This window comes from Schistocerca nitens, chromosome 5 (genome assembly GCF_023898315.1).
Source record: "Schistocerca nitens isolate TAMUIC-IGC-003100 chromosome 5, iqSchNite1.1, whole genome shotgun sequence".
NCBI classification, from domain to species: Eukaryota; Metazoa; Arthropoda; class Insecta; order Orthoptera; family Acrididae; genus Schistocerca; species Schistocerca nitens.
In genome coordinates this window covers 281,445,484-281,471,354 of record NC_064618.1, presented here as the reverse complement: position 1 = coordinate 281,471,354, position 25,871 = coordinate 281,445,484, and the positions used below count along the sequence as shown (strand labels likewise).

General features: G+C 43.7%; 1 protein-coding gene across 1 annotated transcript in view; it reads left to right on the top strand.

The window, feature by feature from the left end:
* LOC126260386 (carboxypeptidase B-like) overlaps positions 1–25,871 on the top strand; it is a 126,383-nt gene that overhangs the window by 58,085 nt on the left and 42,427 nt on the right. The window contains exons 5-6 of the mRNA XM_049957714.1: positions 14,794–14,881; positions 17,631–17,776. Of these exons, the coding sequence (XP_049813671.1) occupies positions 14,794–14,881; positions 17,631–17,776 (234 nt within the window). The remainder of the gene's footprint in view (positions 1–14,793; positions 14,882–17,630; positions 17,777–25,871) is intronic.

Genomic DNA, 25,871 nt, shown 5'->3' with positions numbered 1-25,871 from the left:
AGGATGGCCAGCACACCGGGGGGACGAGCACGCCTTCCCGCTCGGGAAGCAGCGCGTTAGACCGCACGGCTAGCCGGGCGAGTCGAAGAATAGGATACCAGTACTAAAGAAAGCAAAAAAATCGACGTTCGTAACACTGGCATCTTGTACTTCAGCTGAATTACGAAGTTTGTATCCCGTTCTTCAGCTGACCTATATAGGTCTTCAGTTGGCCTGTATAGATCAGTTGTGGTGCAGAACACAAATTGTACGTTTGTCGCATTTTTTCGACTTCGCTAGTGCTAGGATCCCACTCTTCAGTTGATCTATGTAGGTCAGCCGAAGTGCAGGATACTAATTTTACGTTTTTCGCCTTCGCTAATATTGCTATCCTTTTGTTCAATTGATCTATATACATCAACTGAAGTACAGGATAGAAATTTTACGTTTGTTGAATTTTACGCCTTCGTTACTACTAGTATCCTATTCTTCAGCTGACCTTTACAGGTCAACGGAAGCTCATGATATAATCTATACGTATCAGCTGAGATGTTCCATGCCTGTGTTACATATATCACCCTTTTTTTTCCTTTTTGCTTTCGCTAGCACTAGTGTCCAATCCTTCAGTTGATCTATATATATCAACTGAAGAATAGGATACTAGACTCCACTTTTTACTGCGAAAAAAGCGACATATGTAACATTACGTTCGATATATGGATGTACATGGTATATGTCCGCGATCTGTTTTCTCTTTCGCTACGGTCGCAGGTTCGAATCCTGCCTCGGGCATGGATGTGTGTGATGTCCTTAGGTTAGTTAGGTTTAAGTAGTTCTAAGTTCTAGGGGACTGATGACTTCCGCTGTGCTCAGAGCCATTTGAACCATTTTTTTCTTGTTTTCTCTTTACTACATTTCTTTGCCAACGTTCGTCTATATCTTTCCAATGCGTCTTCCGTTGTAACTTGTGACGCCATTTTTCTCAAAGCCGACGGGTTGTATCCCATTCTTCAGTATTCCCCATTCTCCCGTTCTCAACCCTGACGGATACGAGTACACCTTCACAACGTTAAGTCTGAACACTAACGTAGGACATGTCACGACAGTTGGTAAGTAATAATACAAATTAATAATGTGATTATTACCATGGTAATATCAATTAACGACAATTAGAGCAGTTACTAACATGATTCTTAAGTCGTATATAAGGGTTCGACAAAAATATTAGAACATCGCAAGAAACGCATGCTTGAAATTACGTGCAAAGGCTAGCCAAGTCTGCAGGAGGCGCTGTTGTATCATCGCAAGAAACGCATGCATGAAATTACGTGCAAAGGCTAGCCAAGTCTGCAGGAGGCGCTGTTGTATCATCGCAAGAAACGCATGCTTGAAATTACGTGCAAAGGCTAGCCAAGTCTGCAGGAGGCGCTGTTGTATTCAACCACGAACGGCCCTCATTGTGTTGCAAGAGTCAGTCGTGAGTAGAAGGCTGCTCTGTGTAGTTGTGAATGCGTTACGTAGAACCTAAGTGAATTCAAACGTGGGCAAAACGTTGGTGCTTCTACGGTGGGCGTTTCCGTAACGAGGGCAGCCGAACTGTTCAGTGTTTCAAGAGACTCTGAACGAAGATTTATATCGCATGCGGGGGAAGCGGAAAAACTTGATCCGCTAAGTCACAACGCGGAGGAAAGTGCGTGTTGAGTGATCGTGACGGACGGCCGTTAAGGAGAATTGTGACGAAAAACAAAGAGGACGGTAGCTGCAAATGTTATTGCAGAACTGAATGTCACACTCGCGAACCCTTTCAGCACCAAAACCAACAACGAGGAGAGCTCCAGATGTGGGGAATTCCAGGTACAGCTAGAATTCCAAACCCTCTCATCAGTGATGCAAATTACCGTAACAGGGAAACGCGATGCCAAAATCATAAAACCTGGACTATGGAGTAATGGAAGAATGTCATTTGATCGAATGAGTCTTGTGTTAACACTGTTTCCAACTTTTGGACGAATTTACAGTGAAACATGGCAGGAGTTTGGTGATGATTTGGGCAACCATATCGTGGTATTACTGCCAAGGATTAAGTGATCGTTTTGGCTGATTAGGTTCATCCCATGGTACAATCCTTGTTGCCTAAAGGTTAAGCTCTGTTCAAGACGACAGGGCCCTGCTCACACAGCTCGCATAATGCAAGACTGGTTTTGTGAGCTCGATAATGAATTGTCGCATCTTCCTGGTCACCACAGTTACCATATCTCAATATTATTGAGTCCTTGCGTTCTACTTTGAAGAGAAGGCTGCGCAAGCGCTGCCCGATTACATCATCGTTACCTGAATGTCCCTTGAAAACCATACACGACCTGTATTTAGCCATTCTAAGACAACTGGGAGCTGTTTTACATATCAATGGTTTTACTACGCCGATTAGACATGGTAATATGTTGTGTCTGAGGTGTCTACATGTTTTTGTCCGACCCTGTACAGACCAGTGAATCAACTAATTAGTCCCTTTTGTCTTTCATTCGCCAACTTTTGTCATCAGCTCGTTCCATCAATTTCAGAAGTCATTCGATAAAGTTGCTGATTGTAGCTCACTGAAGAAATGTGAACTTAGGTAGTATCGGACAGGCTTTATGACTGATTTCTGGACTTCCTAGCAGATCGGAATAGTACGTCATTCTTAACGGAGCGAAACCTTCAGATGAAAAAATGATTTCGGGAATACCCCAAGGAAGTATCATACGGCCGTTACAGTTCGCTGTATTGTATACAGAAATAATCTGATGGAAGCTGTTCAGGGATGTGCTGTTGAATATAAGAAGTCGTGACGTCATAAAAGTGTATCAATATGCAGGACACCTGGAAGCTACAACAGCAGACTTGTGAGTCATACAACATTGAGTAATTCTGTCAGGTTTTGTGTTTATTATACCATACAATGGTTCATATTGTATAAAATAATTTTATATGCAGAACTCTCTGCTAATTAATTATTATATAACCAGAAGATGATCTCGAAGCTGACCAGTTCTAATTTTACAATTAATATAACGCCTTTGTGTCCCCTAACTTGATAAGAAACATTCATGTAGTAATATTCTACGGACATGGGCAGATAAATGAAAAAAATAAAATAAAATAAAATAAAGTAGTACTCGAGTTTCGAAAACGGGACGCAAAAAGTGAGGTACCGCGACACTAGCCCCTATGCCACCAGCTGCACTGAGCGTATCACGGGCCAAAGGCAAATAAAGTACATCGGTTACTTTGACAGTCATTTTCTAAGAAACGAGCGCACATCCACAGATAAACTAGACACGTGATTGCTTAGTTTGGCTCCTCTTCCACTGAGCGACGTGTCTGGGAAGTTGGGTTATGGCACGTGCCGTGTTCTCCTTGTGAGTGTGTTAGTCGCGAAATGTTTGAGAACTATTTTTATGCACACATTGCAATGATAGTAGAACAGAAAGCACCACAGGAAAAATGTTTGAAGTGCTGGTATATCTTGTTGACCAGTTCACCATTGAGAACAATACTTTTTTGTTACCAATTGTAGGGGCAGTAGAGATGCTTGTAGTGGAATGGGAGGGAAAATTATTATCCTCAGAGTTGGCTACACTAATGAGTAACTGTGAAGAAAGTTGGACGTCCAGCCACATTTACGACTACAGTATATCCAAATTAATGCAGATGGTCAATTAACTGATTGCAGCAATCTCAAGTCAACACGACAAAAAAAAGTGAAGCACCCAGAGACATGATCAGATGTCAACGTAACTTCCTACACATACATGCCATAAGCGGGTATGTAAATGAATAGAGTCGCAATTTTCAGAGACAGGCAGAACGGCCACTGGAGTGCATTAGCGCTGTTCAAACTCCGTGCTGTTACATGCCATGGTAGGGTATATAAGTGGCTTAAATAGCGTCAAATGTTGAGTGATCACAGCGAAGGACATGGAGATGTGGTGTGTACTCTTGTAAGACAGCGTTAATCGATAACTAACAGGGTTTAAAGGAGCCTTGTTGTGGGTCTCCATTTAGTCAGCTGGTCAAATTGTGAAATATCCAGGTTTCTGGGGCATTCAGGTGTGATAGTGGCCTAATGCTGTACTGACCGGTAATGAGAGGGTATGCATACTCGACATCAAGTTCCGGTCGAGCAATTCTGAGCACCACAAGGGAGTATGGCGGTATTGTGCAGCAAGCAACATCATAAATCCTTCATATCTATATCTGTCATCCGAGAATAGACTGCAACATTCCGTGTCATCCCTTACCACTGGTTGGATAGAAGCAGTAGCTGGGTTATGGAATTACCGTCCCAAGCATAGGATGCCGTAACAGGCGAGTCATCGCGCCCTGAAAATATTCTAAGTTTGGAGGAAGCAGTGGCTGCACGGGCCGCTCGGCAGGCCGACCACGTAGTGCTGGACACTGGCGAAAGCAAGAGTGGTCTGGCTGCGTGGCTGGGAATTCCATGGTGACGCTGTGTTGACGGAGACATGCCGGGAGTGCCAAAGATGGCGGACTTTGTGAAGCCTTAATGGGAGACATTTCACAGTTCATATAGAAATTAATAGTAGCCAGATGAATCATGATACCTCTAAAAGAAACATGTACATTACCATTTTTTGCACGACGATTCTGATGGTGTAATCAAATTTTCAATATATTTATTAGTTTAAAGTTTAGTATCCAACGATAAATTATACAAGTAACACCCAGCAACGAATTTTCAAAATCTAAATGGTTCATCCGATTTCGTCGCTCTAAGTGTCTTTAGAAAGCTATTAGTGGAAACCTAAATTGGTATAGGTTACAGCCATGTAACGTGAATAGTACATGAGTTATTGGAGGTCAAAGTGGCCGATTACTATCGATCGCGTCAGGCTATAAGAACTCCACAGTTACACGAAAAAACGGTATCAGTATGCTTATAAATATATTTATTCATCTACGTCTTTGTTTATATCCGATATATACTATTCATGAAGAAATTGGTTAAATGTTTACTGTGTTCTAGAAAGCACAAAGACATTAGGCTACTGGCCTACCTTTTTTTCTATTCTTTTGATATATGCTTAATTAATTTCTTTATGTATCTAATAATGTGTGTTAGAGAGTGTTTATGGTCCAGCCGTAGGTAGATATATTTAATTTCAAGTTATTTAAATGTAAATGCAGTATTTCGTATGTGTTTCAATATGTTTGTGAGTGCACGTTGGCTTGGAGACATGGAGGGGGCGCTCTAGCCAATCACAGCGCTCGCTACTAAGAGAGACGTATGGAGGCTGGGGAGGAGCATCGTTTCCGGAGAGGGTACGAGGGAGTTCTGGCAGTGCAGCAGTGCTGGACAGTACAGCACGGGACACGGGAGGTGCTGGACGCGACGGCGCGATGGACGCGGAGTCACGGGAAAGACTTGCACAGTGGAGCAGTCTGCGCGTGGTCGCGGAAGATAGAAATATTTTGGAGTGTTGACTTGTGCTCTTGTGTCATTTCTGTGGCTTCTGCAGTGAAGACGCAGTATGCGTTTAGAAGTGAATATCTCACGAGCTATGTTGTTTCCACTTCACAATCACATCGCCAGCAGTCGACTTGTGCAGCTTTAAAAGGGTTGAATGTCCCTGATGAATTTATTACTTTTCGACGTCACTGGGCTCTCCTAACCGATTCACTCTGCTGTTATTGCTGCTCTTTATCGACACAGTATTCCCCGCCTTCTTTTATAATGGCGGGTCAACCCCTGGTGAATCGAGAGGTCAGTTCCGCATTACATATGAATATCCGGTTATCTTTTATCATATATTTATTTTGTTTTACCTGCAACATGAGCTATTAAAGTTTTCGTTTCATCAGGATGTTATTCCTTGTTCTTTGACGTTCTGCAATTTATACAGGGGCAAGCAGACTCTTTGGAACACTTTGTATTTTTTTTTCCTTTATTGTATTTCGATTCCCCCCGAAGGGGGCGGGCTGGCAGCAGCTTATTACGCTGCTCTGCAGCCTACAGACTTTTTTAAAACGTAAGGAGAAGTAAAGAAACAATAAAAGCAGGCGATAAAACGGTGACTTAAATTGTAAAACGGCGGAAATTTGTGGAAAGTTAAAACACAAAGCAAAGGGTTGGCAAAGCGAATAAAATACACAGCATACAGACAGGTAACATAGTATACAGACAATTAAAAAACATGGCGACAGTCTGGTTTCTGTTCGTAAGAGATATAAAATCACACCCAGCGACAGTATGATGGCCATTCGCAACACTTCGGAAAAGACACACAACACTCAACACTCACTGTAAACACTGCACTAAAATGTCGGCACAAAGAGGACACACCATAGCCTAGGGCAGGTGGGGGGGGGGGGGGGGGGTGGACCTGGACAGATGAGGGGGGAAACAAGGAGGGAAGAAAGGAAAAACGAAAGGGGGGGGAACCAAGGAGGGAGAGGACTCATAAGGGGAGGGGAGGGGAGGGGCGGGGCAGACGCGAGTGGGAATGGGATAAGGCAGAGGAGGGAAATGCAAAAGGACTCAGGGAAGAGAAGGGGGACAGAGAGAGGGTAGGTGGGGAAAAAAGAGGATGGAAGGGGGGGAGAGGGAGCCCAAGAAAAGGATGGAGGAAAGGAGGGGGGTGAGGATCAGAGTTGATAGGAGGGATAAATGGAGGGAGAGAGGGCATCATCGGGGAGCAGGAGTTGATGGAAGCCACCTTGGGACAGGAGATGAAGGGTGTAGAGATGGACGGTAGGGGGGACACAACAGCGAAGACGTGGCAGTGGGCGGGGATGAGAGAGGAGAGGAGCAACCAGTGGTGAGGGGGATCTAGGCAGCGGGAGGTGTAGAGTATGTTGATATGTTCGAGGAATAGGAGCAGATGGGGGAAAGGAATCAGGTCATAGAGGATCCGCATGGTGGATGGGAGGCGTATACGGAGTGCATGATGCTCAAGGATCTGGAGGGACTTATAGAATTTGGGGGGGGGGGGGCAGATATCCAGGTGGGACTGGCATAACAGAGGATGGGACGGATTATGGATTTGTAGGTGTGGAGGATGATAGAGGGGTGCAACCCCCATGTCTGGCCAGAGAGGAGAACACTTTGTATACCTCATGACCAATTTTGATGGTGCAAATCAGGGATCTGTTGTGCATACACTGACAGAATTGTTGAAATCTCCAGTAATATATCTAGCTCAGGATAATTTCTAATTCACCCACCAAGTCAGACAACTCTGTTCAACAGTGTTTACACCTATGTGTCAGGTGTAAGCCCTGTACAATGCCCTCCTTGGCACTGATATAGACTACTTCGTTTTTGGCTGGCTCTGAGCACTATGGGACTCAACTGCCGAGGTCATTAGTCCCCTAGAACTTAGAACTAGTTAAACCTAACTAACCTAAGGACATCACAAACATCCATGCCCGAGGCAGGATTCGAACCTGCGACCGTAGCGGTCTTGCGGTTCCAGACTGCAGCGCCTTTAACCGCACGGCCACTTCGGCCGGCTACTTCGTTTTTGTTCAGTTTGATATACGAGGATGGTTTGAAAAGTTCTCGGAATCACCACGGGAGGTCAGCGCTAGCGCAACGAGTTGTTCACGTCATATTCATTGGACTGTTCCCTGTTAACACGTACGTGGCTCTGTTGTTGTTCCCGCGTAGTGATTTGCGAAGATGGAAGAAATAGAGATTCGAACAGTGATTAAGTACTTCGTAAAGAGAGGTATGAAAGCGAAGGACATTCATGCCGATTTCCAGAATACACTGGGAGACTCTGCTCCTTCATATCCAACTGTTGACAAGTGAACAAATGAATTTAAATTTGGTCGTGAGAGCTTAGATGATGATCTGCTCAGAGGCCGGCCAACATGTGTCATTACTCCAGAAATCATTGCAAAAGTGCACGAAATGGTCATGGAGGGTCGCCGATTGAAAGTGCGCGTAATTGCTCACGCTTGCCAGATGTCTTCTGACTGGGTATAACACATTTTAACTGAAGAATGAGAAATGAAAAAATTATCTGCAAGATGGGTGCCGTGACGCTGGATCAAAAAAGCATGAGAATGGACACATCGGAACAATGTTTGGTCTGTATTAGGAGAAACGAACAAGATTTTTTGCGTAGGTTTGTGACCACAGATGAAACTTTGGTGCACTACTATACACCAGCGACAAAACAACAGTCAAAGCAGTGGAAACATGCTGATTCTCCGCCACCAAAGAAAGCAAAGACAATTCCTTCGGCGGGAAAGGTCATGGCATCAATGTTCTGGGATGGGATGGGGTCTCTGTTTGTACATTATCTCCCCACTGGACAAACAATTACTGGAGAATACTATGCTAACCTCCTGGACAAATTGCAACAAAAGATACGAGAAAAAAGGCCAGGTTTACCAAGGAAGAAAGTTATTTTCCATCAAGACAATGAGCACCCGCACATATGTGCCGTCACCATGGCAAAATTAACGAATTAAGGTATGAACTGTTGCCACACCCGCTTTATTCGCATGATATGTTTCCGTCAGACTTCCATCTCTTCCCAATGCTGAAAATTTTTCTTGGTGGACGAAGATTCACTTCAAACGAAGAATTGATAACCGGAGTTGACAACTATTTTGCAGGCCTGAGGAAACTCATTTTCGAGATGGGACCAAGGCACTGGAACATCGTTGGACCAAGTGCATTAATCTACAAAGAGACTACATTGAAAAATAAAAAAAGTTTCATTGTTGTAAGTACTTTTTCTCTATTCCGTTCCGCGAAATTTTCAAACCACCCTCGTAAATAAGGAGCCGTTTTGTGTGCCGCTATACTGACTTGGTAAGGAATAACTCAAAAGACCAAAATCCGATGCTGAAGATTTGTAGAAAATAAAAAAAAAATAGTTCAATCGTTTTCCTCGGAGCGGTACACATTTACGAATATGGTGTGAGTGACTATATAAAGACTACTACTGTATCAAAAACGTGTAAAAACAATCGAATAGTTACGCACTAGAATGCTTGTCAGTACACCAATAGTTACGGTCTTTAATTATTTCTCTCTATGCATATATATTTTCTTTCTAATTGTTAAAAGGATTAATTGTCTAGGACAAACAGACAGTAACTCATTTACCAACTGTATAAATCAGAATAGGAACCTATGTCTGATCTGTTAGAGCTCGATTTTCATTAAGCCAGTTTCCAGTTTAAATTCTGGACAAAATATTAAATTAATTAGAAAGTCGTACGTTTTACTAATTCGTGTCCTAAAATAATCTTGAAATAAGGTGTAATTTATTTACGTTTTGTTTTTGCCGGACGTTATTTTTCAAACTTACGTCCATGTAAATCTAATTACGTGCAGTGGCGTAAGAGTCAATCGGAATACCTCTGAAGAGCTACAAGGTGATGCACAGAAAACTGGCCCCGAGTATGCTCATTGTCGCTCGCCAGTTGTAAGCACTAGCTTACTTGTAATTTCTTTATCATCTAATTATTACATGTTTATCTATTTGTTGTCGTGTCCACTCTTGGCGGGCAACAATCCGTTCGTAACTGCCGAGCAGTCCGTATTCGGGGTAGGTTTTTCATGCGCCACCCCACTGAAATAGCTAGATTGTATTCGCGCAATTACGTAAAGATAGCAAGTAAATTTTTTTAAATATATTTTTCAAGTTTACCGTTCTGCGTTTCTGATACTTAAATCGCGTTTGTACATCATTATTCGGCAAAGTTCTGTCAACACCAGAGATAATTATCTCGTGACAGCTGATTCAGAGTTATTACGAAAGTTCGCTAATATGTCACTATATACTGAGATGACACAAACGTATTAATACTTTTTGTTTTAAAATTCTAGTTGTCTAGCAACATGTGAATTATCGATATTCTTTTCCTCTGAAAGTAATATCAATATTTTTTAGATCCCTTCACTATGTATCGATTCGTTAACAGAAGATGACTCTTTAATAACAGAATACTAGAATCCGACCTTCCTGAAATACTGCTTCATGTACTATCTTCAGGGTTAAGAAACTTTTTGTAATGACTTTCATTAGATGCCTGTCTAGCTCAAAATTAGTATCTCTCTCTTAATATAGAAATGTATAATATATCAGCAATTTTCTTTTAGCTTTCACTTCTGACTCTCTTTTTTCCCCTTTTCAGTCCTTTATTGATTTCTTATTTTCCTTGGAGGCAGCTCAAAGAAACACTAGATTTATGAGAGTGTCAAAAATCTTACTACCCCCAAACATACTCATGGACTTCGCATGTTCAAAATAAAAATATAGTGCCACCGCCACTTTTACTCTAAAACTAATTACAACAGCAAAAATTCTGGCTTGGGCTACTGGTCTATGTACAATCCCACTGTTATTACTGAAGAAAAGACAATCCTCATAAAGCTGAATAAAGGATAATAAATAAATAAATATCTCCTTGCAACCAAGACTGACAGTTAATTCGCTAGAAAATGTTGTTCTGTTCGATTAATGGTCAATAATCATAAATTCTTTCAAGAATACATTCAGTCGCAGGACTCCCAGAAAATAGCTCGGAATGCACCTGAACCGCCACTCAAAATTCCGTCAAATAGGAAAAGAATACTGCATAAAATATCGTCAATGCCACTGAGATCTCAGCTCGTACTCACTGCACCTACACACGGCAACAATAATCCAAATCATAAACCGTACGCATTCAGTTACCTTAGAACACTCCGAGCAGTTTTCCTCTCCTAAACATCAAGAATTATGTAGCAGACTATACTCCAGTAACACACAATTCAACGACAAATTTAGTATTGCCTCCTCCACCCACAAGCGTCTGCGTTTCACATTAAAACGTCAGATCCTGTACAAAATTAACCCAACCTCAATGTTATCTACACCTGGACTCCCAGAACTATCCACGCCTGTTTAACTGCCGTGCACAAAATCATCAACCGTTAACAACGCCGTCACAACATCAGTTATGTTCAGATCGAACACTTGACTCACTGGCTGTTTCTGTTTAATTCCGACTTGAAGTGTAGGTTCAAGCTATCGTAAGTATAAGATGCTTTTACCAAATTCAGTAATACAGATACAGCGGTGGATATGTACGCACAGCCACTCTTTTAGAACCCATTAGTGGAGTATTAAACGTATAAAAGAACACCTCAGTCTTTATGATAATTAACGCATCTTTGATCGAAGCCGTTGGTAGCTGCAACGACGGCCAGCTGCATCTTATCTGCTCTTTTGGGTCGCTCTGACCACTTGGCAACGAGACGGAAACTCCACCACGCGACGGCCGCTCAATTTACTCATGTACATCTACAACGATGGTTTGCATACAAACATCAGTACAATATAATCATAAATTATAATACGTAATAATGATAGGCGAACAGAGAAACCGTGATGCGCCAATGAAAAATATTTTGGAGCACACACATTGTAGCGCTGAAACTCCGTGGCACGGACTTCACGAAACACCCAAAGCTCTAGGGACCCAATGTGATCCACGAATACTCACCCGCCGCGTACAAAACACGAACTACGTTTGGAGATGGTCCAAGGTACACTCATCTCACTCAATGACGCTCGGGATTAATCTGGTAGCAGACTTCCTAGAGGGCACTAAGCACACTACAGTGGACTTGAATCTATTCTTATGTTATTCAGCAGTGACTGGATAGTCGTTTGTGGGGTGCTATAAGTGAATATGAGCCGGCAGTGCTCCTACACTTGTCAGCCAGTGGCTTCTGAGGAAGTGGTTCACGGTGGTGTACAGATTTTTTTTCCGTTTGTTGGGTGTGTATGTATATACTTGTGCTGCTAGTAATACATCATAAGATCGCATAAGGCTACGCACAACATATTTGCTACAATTTTTTATCACGGGCGAGTATTGTTATTTTTGATATTGTTAAGTCTTTCTATATTCAAGTGACCAATAAACCAACCACTTTGGAATGTCGGTATATACGTAAAAGAAATCACTAACATCTTGGTCTGAAGCAGCTTAATCTTTTACAATTAGAAATATCTCAGGGTTGTAATTAAATATATTTTCAGAATGAGATTTTCACTCTGCAGCGGAGTGTGCGCTGTTATGAAACTTCCTGGGAGATTAAAACTGTGTGCCCGACCGAGACTCGAACTCGGGACCTTTGCCTTTCGCTGGCAAGTGCTCTACCATTTTTTTTTTTTTTTAGTATGCCATAACTGTGGTGAAACATGCTTGGGTGATAAAAAATAATAATTTTTGTACTTATAAAGAGGCGGACCCACGCTTAATTCATTATTATTTTCCTGCAAGCACGGGAACGGAGCTCTTAACTGCAATATGATATTGATATCTAGGAATGGGAAAAAGCTTGTCCTCTTTTAAGGAATAAGATGAATCACTTTTAACCCCCAATTACGGAAGATCAGTATTACAGACGAACCAGGGTTTCAGACGGAAGAACCAGCAGCTCACTAACACTCCTGAAGAGGGTTTGTCATGAGCTCACACGCTGGGGTACGCATGAAGGTAAAAATAATGTTGTGTGACTAGGGCCTCCCGTCGGGTAGACCGTTCGTTGGGGGCAAGTCTTTCGATTTGACGCCACTTCGGCGACTTGCGCGTCGATGGGGTGAAATGATGATGATTAGGACAACACAACACCCAGTCCCTGAGCGGAGAAAATCGCCGACCCAGCCGGGGATCGAACACGGGCCCTTAGGAACGACATTCTGTCTCGCCGACCACTTTTTTTTTCTTTTTTTTTTTTTGCTACCACTTTTTTTATTATTGTTTTTTTTTAATATAGAAAGGTGCCCGACCGAGACTCGAACTCGGGACCTTTGCCTTTCGCAGGCAAGTGCTCTACCAACTGAGCTACCCAAGCACGACTCACGCCCTGTCCTCACAGCTTTACTTCCGCCATTATCTCGTCTCCTACCTTCTAAACTTTACAGAAGCTCTCCTGCGAAACTTGCAGAACTAGCACTCCTGAAAGAAAGGATACTGCGGAGACATGGCTTAGTCACAGCCTGGGGGATGTTTCCAGAATGAGATTTTCACTCTGCAGCGGAGTTTGGAAGGTAGGAGACGAGATACTGGCAGAAGTAAAGCTGTGAGGACCGGGCGTGAGTCGTGATTCGGTAGCTCAGATGGTAGAGCACTTGCCCGCGAAAGGTAAAGGTCCCGAGTTAGAGTCTCGGTCGGGTACACACTTTTAATCTGCCAGGAAGTTTCAAATATATTTTCATTCGAATAAATGAGTTATACTTTCGTGTGTTCTCACGGAGAAACGCCTTTCGCACGGTACACTTATTATTAGTTCAAAACCGATAACCTTAAGTGTGGAAATCTCGTCACTTGAACAAAAGATAGGTATGAAGCAGTAACCATAAGGATGTTTAATATCGATACGACACTCTGCAAAATGAATGAAATTATCTTTACTTTAATACGTTTACTCAAGAATTAATGATTGTAGACCTTTCCATTTTGCTTTACGCCCCTTAGTATTGGATTAATCTGAACCATAATCTGCCGTCTTGAAAATGGCGGCCAACAATACAAATTAAAGCTCGTGCTGTACCGCGCGTTATTAATCTCTGGCAAAACGTACAATTAAATTTTCACACATGTCGGGATGCTACCGCTACTGAAATAAGTGGTTTGGTTATCAATAGCAGCAAATATTTACCAGAAGGGCGTTACAAGATACATACGTCTCCATCCACATCTTTCTCACATGAAGATCCCAACATAAGTAAGATAATTCTGTTCCATTATTCTAAAACCAAGGATTATCCTGCAGTATCGATACTGTTTTCATAAACATCATAGTGAGATAATTAATATTTTTGTCGTATTCTTTTGCACACAAAATAAGAGTTTGTTTAAACATGTCATGTCGATCGTAAATAAATATTACTCCTTACAGAGGACCAGCACAGTGGTATGGCTGCTTGTCGCTGGTTGCAGCCCATAAATGGACTGGCGAAGGATTTTCTGTATTGTGACTAGTCTATCTGTAGTCCAAGCGAAGCCTGTTGTTGGCCTTAGCAGTTGACGCTGGTGGCAAAGGTTTTCCCTGAATCGAAGTACTCACTGTGCACCCTTGACACAGGAGTACCGTTAAAGCCAGTGCCTGCTCCAGCTCGAAGAGGGTTTGTCTCACGTGTCGGGCATCTACGATTAGGTCTCGAACAAATGCGCTGATACTGGGAGTATTGTCCATTCTACGACGGCCAGTACAGGGTCTGACGAAATCCTAGTTACTAAGAACTACCCCATTTGTCGTTGCGACAGGTGTGCCCTCGATCCACAGTGGCTATTTATCATGGGTTGCTCATGAGGGTGTCTGTCCAAAGAATTCTTGTTTCATTCATCTGAAACTCTATGTGCTTCTTACTCGAACGATTAATCAATATCAATAATAGGCTGGGTACGTCGTCCACTAACATAATATTATGTTTCAGTGGTTTTCTTTGACTATCGAAAAACTCTTACAGTTCATTGTCCTATCTCTGTTCTAATAACTGTAGTGCGAGAATCTATTCAAGGACCAAGCAACTTCTTCAGATTCCTATTTTCGTCATTGGGATGGAATTTGACAGAAGAAGAGGAAGCAGTTAAAAAGTTCTATAGCTGTGCTTTCTTTGGAAACTGTTTTTTGTCAATAATGTGATCTCATGTTATTAACAGACTTATTTAAATAATATTTGCTGCAAACTTCGCTCCAACTCCTAAGTTTATTTAACATTTTGTAGCCAAACTACAATTACAAGTAAGACGCTAATTCTTCTAACATGTTCAGTGTTCCATTCCACTTTACAGGATCGCATGTGGAGGAAGACTCGGTCTTTTGGTCCTTTTTTGTGCAGAGGAGTGGATGCCAACAGGAATTTCGACTTTCACTGGAACGGTAATACCATTTTTATTTTTTGTAACATTACTTTCTACGTTTAAAATTCTGTAGTTATGTAACTGGAAATTTATTAAATTTCTGTACATGTTAAACTTCCTGGCAGATTAAAATTGTGTGGTGGACCGAGACTCGAATTCGGGACCTTTGCCTTTCGCGGGCAAGTGCTTTACCATCTGAGCTACCCAAGCACGACTCACGCCCTGTCCACACAGCTTTACTTCTGCCAGTACCTCGCCTCCTACCTTCCAAATTTTACAGAAGCTCTCCTGAAAGAAAGGATATTGTGGAGGCATGGCTTAGCCACAGCCTGGGGGATGTTTCCAGAATGTTTCCAGTATGAGTCATGCTTGGGTAGCTCAGATGGTAGAGCACTTGCCCGTGAAAGGCAAAGGTCCCGAGTTCGAGTCTCGGTCCGGCACACATGTGTGCACCCTAATCTGTCAGTAAGTTTTATACCAGCGCACACTCCGCTGCAGGGTGGAAATTTCATTCTGTAAATGTTGTTGCATAAGGTAAAATTACTATACGTTGTGCGTACGTGCGTACGTGCGTATGTAACGTCACGAGCGGCGGCGGGGTATGTAAGCATGGCAGCAGCATTCATACGAGAATCACCACTTGACACTGACAGAGGAGATCTCGGCCAGAAGCTCGTGGGCAGTTAAACGCTTCATGCGGCTTCAAACTCCGTAATATTTTATTAATTATACAAGATTTCCGAAATTCTGAGACAACTAGGGTAAGCTATAGGGAAAGACTGGTAATATAGAATATGTACAAGAACCAATAGGAAACAATAAAAGGGGTTGGGTTGTTTAGGGGGAGGAGACCAGACAGCGAGGTCATCGGTCTCTTCGGATTAGGGAAGGATGGGGAAGGAAGTTGGCCGGCATTTACCTGGAGCGATTTAGAGAAATCACGGAAAACCTAAATCAGGATGGCCGGACGCGGGATTGAACAGTCGTCCTACCGAATGCGAGTCCAGTGTGCTAAGCTCTGCGCCACCTCGTGGAACACCAAGAAGAAGTGCTCGGATTGAAAAGGGTGTAAGACAGGGATGTAGTCTTTCGCCCCTACTGTTCAATCTATACATCGAAGAAGCAATGGCGTAAATAAAAGAAAGGTTCAGGAGGGAGATTCAAATTCAGGATGAAAGGATATCAATGACAAGATTCGCTGATGGTGTTACTATCCCCATCGAAAGTGAAGAAGAATTACAGAGTCTGATGAATGGAGTGAACAGTCTCAAGAGTACAAAATACTGATTGGGAGTAAATAGAAGAAAGTTCAAAGTAATGAGAAGTAGCAGAAATGAGAACAGTAGACGAAGTTACCAGATGCTGTCAGTCTCTTGTAGGAACCAAATCACATGTCTAGGGAAAACGTTTTGCCCCTACTGCGATGAAAACCTGCTGGCGCCCTGGCCCGTTATAACTCACTAACACACTGACACATCGCCGTTTGAAGTTGACTAAACATATTCATATCTTTTTTCTACATTTCCACTTGACGACCCTCCAATGCTTCAGCCTGGCCCAACACTGACAGTGCGGTAGCACAAGAAAGGATGCTGCTAACTTGCCGCCATTTCTCCACAACCTAAATCACTTATTTCTGGTACACCGTCCTCGACAAAAATTCTAGTTTTAATTGATTTTGGACCATTCTTCCGTTTGTTCAAAGTTCCACAAACATTAGTGTGAGAATTTCACTTATATCTACTCCAAATTGTATACGTTTTTCGCTTTAGGCATTATGTTTCTGGTTTGATACTTATTCTGTTACTTGCATTAAGGCTACGGTATCTCCGTGTCTGATTTATGTTTTTAACACTACCTGAAGCTCGTACTGAAGCATATTCGGAGAGATTTCAGATAGTAAGTTTCATATGTCCTTGCATGGTAAGGCCACTGCTCAACACGTGTGGCGCATTGTCAGAAGAGGATACGTGTGCTGGGTTTCTGGTACGGATAACAGGTGTATCAAGGTGTGCCAGAGAAATGGCGCGGCAACTGTATAGGTACTCCGAAGTCGAAGTACGGGGAACAGTACGATTCCTGTGGGCAAAACATCTAAATTGCTTGCGATTCACTTTGAAATTCTGGCGGTATATGAGCCAGGTATAATGTAATGTCTACCTCCAGTGAAATGGTGCCAACAATTTGACCAAGGTCGCACAGTCGTGGGTGATGCTGATCAGGAAGGAAGGCCGTCGACATCGACCACAGATAAAATGTCCAGGCAATCGGGGGGGGAAAGAGATTTTCCAACGATGAGGACGTTCATACAGCAGTTCTATAATGGCTCTGTGACCAAGGAGCGGATCTTTATCATTGAGGACCGTTGTTTACAGAGACTTTGTAACTGTGTTGATACCTACTCATGCCATATATCTGTACCATTTTAAAGTGCAATGTAGCATTCAGTAACATTTACTTCATCTCTCGTAATAACATGTAACTTACCTTTTTAAGTCCTCTCCTATGATGCTTCTCGCATGAGTATACTAATGTGACACTCCCTACCACTAATTCACTAATAAAGCTGTTTGTATTCCCTTCTTTCGAATCGCTGTTGGTTTCTTAATTCTGGATGGAATTGTTACTGGTTGTAATGGATATTTCTGTCTTACTATATTTAAAGAATGATTTCCCAAATTGTTTACCACAGCACTTGATATCTCACCGTGATGTGTCACAATTCACCTTTTTACTAGGACGAGGTTACATTCTTTCTTTCTTTTCAGAGATTGGCACCAGTGACTCCTCCTGTGGCGAGGCCTACGCCGGAGAGACGCCTTTCTCTGAACCTGAGACAAGAGCACTGAGGGACTACATACTCAAGAACGCTGATCGCATAAAGCTTTACCTTACGTTACACAGCTACGGAGGAGTAAGTAACTACAGCAAAACGATCAACGTTCTTTCTTACGCTTATTATATACTGGTGCCCGAAATTAAATCAATAAACCGCTGTTTCTCCGCCCTACGTTTAATTCACAATATAATCACACAAACTGTCAACTCATGTCCGTGCGATCGTGTTTTGCACGGAAGATTGCATTTCGGTCAACGGAAAACCACGCCAACGATGACGTCAGGGCACCCATCAAAAGAAGCAGTGTTTGTCGGGTAGTCCTACATCTACAATAGCTGTGTACACAGTCACAGACGGTGCAGTATGACACAGAAAAGACACCTACCTGACTCTCTGCATGGAGGGCCGTAGGAAGAATGGAAGCAGGACAGTCAGATTCATGTGGCTCGATGGCTTAACGTAAATCGTTCTGTTGTTTCTCGGATGTGGCGACGGTTTATAGAGACCGAAGCTGTATCATGGAGACCAGGGCAGGGCCAACTACGTGTGGTAACAGAACGAGAGGGCCGCTATTTGGCTGTAAAGGAACGACGGTACTGCCTTAAAACTGCGTATCAACTGGCATCGGACCTAGCAGCATCCACTAGACGTGTCGTATCGAGGCAAATGGTGTAGAGAAGACTTCGACAGAGTGGCATTGTCGGAGACCTGCTGTATGTCTGCCTCTGACGCGTCTTCAGAGAAGGAATGTCTAGAGTAGAGTCGTCAATATGCCACCTGGACAGTCGATGAGTGAACCAATGTTCTTTTCATAGATGAGTCCCGATTTGGTCTGGAGAGTGATTCTCGACGGATTCGCATCTGAAGAGAACGTTAAACACGATTTCGAGGCCCGGATATTGTGGAAAGAGACAGATATCGAGGAGGATCGCTAATGGTGTGGACAGGGATTATGTTGACCACTCTAACACCTCTTCATGAAATCGTACTGGTGAATCGGAAAGGTTCCATTGCTGTCAGGTACCGTGACGAGGACTTGGGACCTCTTGTACGGTTATTGCGAAGTGCTGTGCGTCCAGATTTCGTATTGATGGACGATAGTGCTCGATCTCGTGGTTGATGTTTTTTTGGAAACGGAAGATACTGCACGCATGGCGGGGACTGCTCGCGCTTCCGATTTCAATCCCATTGAGCATGTCTGGGATGCTCTAGGGAGGCGGGTTGCATCACATCAACATCCACCAACCACTCTCCAAGACCTGTGAGCAGCTCTGTAGGAAGAATGGGCGGTATTGCCTCAACATGACATTGATGACGTTATTCACAGCCTGCTCTGTCGTTATCAGGCCTCTATTGCTGCCACAGGAGGTCACATCCCATAGTGAACACATTAAGCATTTGTCGGAAAGTGTATGCAAACCTGTTAAGTTGGCAAAAACGAAAAACATTTTCGCGTACTGTTCTGCATGTAGCAGTTACTTACATTCAGTTTTCTTTAGATTGTTTCTACTTTTCTATCATCTGTTTATATTCTTTTGTGGCAAAATAAACGCCAGCTTGCTAAATTTCCGTTGTCGCTTTAATTTTGGACACCGGTGCAGAACTTCGGTACTGTGAAATATATCTCCTCAACTGCAAGCTCTTTGCTTTTACGAATGACCTGCAGCAAACATTATTCTGTTACCGCGAAACAGCCGAGATTGTAACAATATGGTCTGCCATTTCCCGTGTGGATCAACAGACTTCCATTATGCTGGTAAGTGCAAAGATAAAACTGCAAAGTAAAATCATTTCTTAAATTTATCAAAACATTAACTGGTTCCATTAGAACTACTGCACGCACTGCACTTACCAAGAAATGAGAATATGATTTACAGTAACAACACGAACAGATGTTTACTGAGGAATGTGTCCTCATTTCCTTACTGCGATCAATAGTTCATTCGTAACAGCAAAGAGGTTGCAGTAGAAGAGATGTGTTTCACAGTAATGAAGATGAACAAATGCTTATATCTCTCACGTTGCGCATTTTAGACCATGATTTTAAATTGAATAGAGTGGCTAAGGCATAAGTTACTGAGCTCTTTGCTACAACCAACGTTAACTCTGCCGCCATACTGACGGTGGTTAGAATTTTAACAACAGCTAGTCTATCGTTTATTTGTGAAGAAACTGAACTACTTTATTTGGGAAAACGTTTGATTTCTCTTTGCAGTTTGTTTAGCGAAATATAAATAAACATCCCTAAAGTGTGTTCAGCGTTCAATTGCACGAATCGAAGTGACAGGAGCGAATGAAGAGATAGGTAACAAATATGAAACGGGACAAATTGTTTCCAACGACAACGAGCTACATTAGTTCATCACTTCTAAGAGAAATATATGTACGATAGAAATGATTGGAGGCTGTTTTTGTCCAAAGCAATCCCAACTGCCTTTAATTCTCCACAAAAAAAGAGATGAACTCGCACAACCAGGGCCCAGAAAGAGAACTTTCGACAATTTTATATATAAAACTCTTAATAAGTCATCACTAGCACAAAATAAGTCTGTAATTTAATAATTAAAATGTTTTTACATTTTTTTTAGAAAAGCATAAAGCTAGCATGAGCTATTTGAACTTATTCTAAGTCAGTTTCGAGGAGGCTGGCAACATTCTTGACTACAGATAAAATAGAGGACGGGAATTCAATTTTCTTCAAATTTGATGGACGTTCAGCCACTCTATTAAATTTAAAATCATCGATTTTAGAGCCCATGTTCACTCGATAATTTTCGTTTTATTTTGGGTCCATAATACGAGGGTCGTTCAACAAGTAATGGCTCACATTTTTTCTCACGACATATTTATTGCTAAGTGTCAGAATTTGGTGACAATACACATCAACATGTCTTGTCCGTGTCTAATTTTTCTACGTAGTCCCCATCACGTTCTGTGGCCGTACGCCAACGTTGTGGAAGAGCATGTATTCCCTGCTGGTAAAAGCTCTTGCCCTGTAGGCGTAGCCATGTTTTCACTGCATGACTGACTCTCTCGTCATCTTCAAAGTGTGTTCCCCGTAGAAAATCTTTAAGCAGCCCAAAGAGATGGAAGTCGGAGGGTGCCAGGTCTGGCCTGTAGGATTGGTGAGGCAATGATGTCCACCCCAGTTTGACGATGTGTTCACACGTTCTCAGATTTGTGAGTGAGAGTGCATTATCGTGTTCGAGCAAAGGTTTCTGCTAGATTCTCGTACGATCGAACATGTCGGAAACGGTTCTTGGGTTTATTCAACAGTCTTCACGTATACCTCTGAAATGATGGTTGACCCTCTTCGCATCACATCCACGAGAATGACGCCATCACAATCCCAGAAGACTGTCACCATGACTTTTCCTACAGAGGGCTTGTCTTGACTTTCTTCTTTTGTGGTGAATGAGGATGTTGCCACTCCATGGACTGCCTTTTTGTTCCCGGCACAAAGTGGTGCACCCAGCTTTCGTCCCCCGTAATGATACGTGACAGAAAGGCCTCTACGTTGGTCTCAAAAAGCTCCAACAATTCAGATGAAATGGCATTTCTTTGAATCTTGTGGTCCTCCCTGTGAGCATTCGTGGAACAGATCGTGAGCACCTCTTTGAATACCTGAGTCTCTCGATCATTGCAGACGCACTTCCAATGCTGACCGACGACTGTAGAGCCAATTGTCGAGTTATGATGCGCCGGTCGGCATGAATGATGGCATCCGCACGATTCAGCATGTCTGGAGCAGTGGCTGTGACAGGACGTCTCGAGTGCGGCTCATCATGGAGCTCTGCTTCTGCTTTTCCTGAGGCTGTAACTTTCTTTACCCATCGTCCAGCTGTACTTCTATCAACTGCAGCATTGCCATACACTACACATAAACGTTTATGGATGTTCACGACGGTTTCTTTTTCTCCACACAAGAATTCAATTACAGCACGCTGGTTATAACGTGAGTCGTCTGTAGACGCCATTTTGACGCTGTACTACGGCTCTGCCATCTGCCAGAACGGTTCGAAACTTCACTGGCGCACAGAACAAACATCAAATGCGAATTAATGGCTTTTTTAGAAAATGTGGGGCATTACTTACTGAACAACTCTCGTAAAACCTCTGAAAACCTGAAATAGTTATTTTAACACCCTGTATACACTTGATGTTGGCCTCAGTTCGGCGGGGAAGAGACCACGAGTTTCTTCAGGTGTGCCACACCATCTCAAGCCACTCGTTGAAGGGTAGGTCGCGTAGAGAAACGAAATTGCGGGGATGTTGATTGTTATAATTCACGCGCTATTCCACATAACCCTGATATTTGCTGTGTGGTAAAATTGGATGATTTAGCTGACCAATCGAGGTACGATAGGTTGCCAGAGTGTTTGTCAGATCACGAACGTACACTGACAAGCCAGAACATTACGACCACCTGCTACATAGCTTGTTGATCCATTTTCGGAACGCAGTACATCACAAGTTCTGCGTATCACGGATGCGACAGTTTGTTGGTATGTTTGTGGAGGTATGTGGCACCGGATGTCTATGCGCGATTCGTGTAATTCCGTAGTAACGGGCCGCTAATTTGTGTATGTGGTGATGGTGCCCATTAGCGACGCAGATAGGTTTCATATAATTTTACACCAGGAGAGTTTTGTGGCCAGGATATCAATGTGAGTTCGCTATGATGCTCCTCCAATGACTGTAGTACGGTTCTGGCTTTGAGACACGGGCAGTTGTACAGCTGAAAGATGATGTCACTGTCGGGCAAGACGTCAAGCATAAAGCTGCAGCTATCAGCGAGTTTTACATTACCGCCACAGATCTCATGAAAGAGCAGGACAATGTTTCCCATCTATAATACCATTCCCACTGGCCTGCGTCGGTGACATGATGCACGTTCCGAGCCGATGATGGCGTTTATGGAGATGAACATCGGCCTGGTGTAACAAGAAACGTGATTCATTCGCACAGGTGAGAAGTTTCCATTAATCGACGGTCCAATGCCGCTCATCCTGCCCATTGAAGTCGTAATTGAAGGTGTCGTTCGGCCACTTTATGAACACATAGAGGTCGCCTGCTGCGGAACCCAGTGTTCAATCATGTGCGCTGAATGGTGTGCTCCGGAACACTTGTGCGTGCATCAGCATTGTGCTTTTTCGGCAGAGATGCCATAGATTGCCGCGTATCCTATTTTACAGAGCAGGCAAGCCTCCAAACTCCACGATCTGTGTAGAGTCGTGGGCGTTCAACCATTTAGCGGTAGTTTCACTGCCCTTCTACCACTTTCTGTAGATGCTCACGACAGTAGCACGTGAACATTCGTCCAGCTTCGCCGTTGTCGAGATACTCGTTCACAGGCTCCGGGTAAAAGACGCTTGTATCAGTGGATTTCCCCATCTGTGGCTTCTATTGACGCTAGAATGAGTCTCTTTTCGTCTTGATCGGCCTTTATGCTTTTCTTATCTCGTTAAGTTCCAGCATCGCATGTTCTGGCTGATCAGTGGATGTGTGTGCAGTCTTGAACGAGGCTGCTGTCATTCTGAAAGATGAGAGTGTCCACAGCATAATCATGCTGAAGATGTAGAAAAAAGAGCAGCTCTTGGTCTTCCTTTTTCCTGATCACGAACACCTGAATGCGTGGGCTCAAGTCCTAACACGAAATGCACCCGCAAAACATTACGGTACCACCTCCTTCCTGGACGACGCACTATGCATACTGTAGGCTAAATTTGTCATCGCAGTTGACACCTCGCATCATTTGAAAAGATGCAAAATCGCGACTCTTTGCTTCACACTCCACGCCTCCCGTCACCTACTGTCCAGTTTCTTTGTTGTTTGACCCACTAAAGATGTGAAACTTTACGTTTTGTGATGAGTAATGACCTTTCGTGAGGTAGAGCACGCACAGGATACGATGGCAGATGCGCAGTGACCAATTTTCGACCGAAACGCTGGGCGAGTTGATTCGTTTGTTCGGAAGGGGAGGCCGACAGTGTTTGCCCTTTACGCCGGTCGGCGATGACAGAATAGAGGCTCACGCCCTGCAATCTTTGCCAAACGATTTTACGGAAACTATTCAGTAAAAATAAATTCATTTTTGCGTTACTTACATCAGCTTCATGATGATGTACCCATCACTTCGTTAATGGCCATAGTTATTGTGATATTTGCATGTAAATAATTCGAAAAAGTTCGCAATGAAAAACAGGGTTTGCTATGATTTTGCGTTTGCTGCATATTACATAATATGTTCCTGTGTATGAAATTTAGTTTACATACTGAATTTTTCTTTATAGGCTTGGTGGTCTCTATCTGTCATTAATCTCGAGAAAATTGATTTGATGTAGCACACTCATTTGCGATTGCACGCACCAGCAATAAAGCCAGGATGAAATATTTCATAAACGGTTTGAGATATCGTAATGAGATTTTGGCAAATGATAGCATGCAAAGAGGTGAGTATTTTTCCGTAAGGCTATTATGGAAAACTCCAATATCTATCGTGCTATTCCACTAAATACAGACTTTTCGATGAAAGAATGTAATTTTTAAGGGCAATCGGTGGTAGTTGATCGAGATATTCTACAGGTTTTGGAAAAACATAACTGAAGACATTACATTTCTTTTTTGTACCAAGGATGTGTTTTTTTTCATAAGCTATTGATGTAACTTGCCCTCAGTTCCTCATTTAATACACTCCTGGAAATGGAAAAAAGAACACATTGACACCGGTGTGTCAGACCCACCATACTTGCTCCGGACACTGCGAGAGGGCTGTACAAGCAATGATCACACGCACGGCACAGCGGACACACCAGGAACCGCGGTGTTGGCCGTCGAATGGCGCTAGCTGCGCAGCATTTGTGCACCGCCGCCGTCAGTGTCAGCCAGTTTGCCGTGGCATACGGAGCTCCATCGCAGTCTTTAACACTGGTAGCATGCCGCGACAGCGTGGACGTGAACCGTATGTGCAGTTGACGGACTTTGAGCGAGGGCGTATAGTGGGCATGCGGGAGGCCGGGTGGACGTACCGCCGAATTGCTCAACACGTGGGGCGTGAGGTCTCCACAGTACATCGATGTTGTCGCCAGTGGTCGGCGGAAGGTGCACGTGCCCGTCGACCTGGGACCGGACCGCAGCGACGCACGGATGCACGCCAAGACCGTAGGATCCTACGCAGTGCCGTAGGGGACCGCACCGCCACTTCCCAGCAAATTAGGGACACTGTTGCTCCTGGGGTATCGGCGAGGACCATTCGCAACCGTCTCCATGAAGCTGGGCTACGGTCCCGCACACCGTTAGGCCGTCTTCCGCTCACGCCCCAACATCGTGCAGCCCGCCTCCAGTGGTGTCGCGACAGGCGTGAATGGAGGGACGAATGGAGACGTGTCGTCTTCAGCGATGAGAGTCGCTTCTGCCTTGGTGCCAATGATGGTCGTATGCGTGTTTGGCGCCGTGCAGGTGAGCGCCACAATCAGGACTGCATACGACCGAGGCACACAGGGCCAACACCCGGCATCATGGTGTGGGGAGCGATCTCCTACACTGGCCGTACACCACTGGTGATCGTCGAGGGGACACTGAATAGTGCACGGTACATCCAAACCGTCATCGAACCCATCGTTCTACCATTCCTAGACCGGCAAGGGAACTTGCTGTTCCAATAGGACAATGCACGTCCGCATGTATCCCGTGCCACCCAACGTGCTCTAGAAGGTGTAAGTCAACTACCCTGGCCAGCAAGATCTCCGGATCTGTCCCACATTGAGCATGTTTGGGACTGGATGAAGCGTCGTCTCACGCGGTCTGCACGTCCAGCACGAACGCTGGTCCAACTGAGGCGCCAGGTGGAAATGGCATGGCAAGCCGTTCCACAGGACTACATCCAGCATCTCTACGATCGTCTCCATGGGAGAATAGCAGCCTGCATTGCTGCGAAAGGTGGATATACACTGTACTAGTGCCGACATTGTGCATGCTCTGTTGCCTGTGTCTATGTGCCTGTGGTTCTGTCAGTGTGATCATGTGATGTATCTGACCCCAGGAATGTGTCAATAAAGTTTCCCCTTCCTGGGACAATGAATTCACGGTGTTCTTATTTCAATTTCCAGGAGTGTAGATTTAATAAACCACTCTTTGAGAATTCTCTCGTACCTACGCCTGCAAAACACGT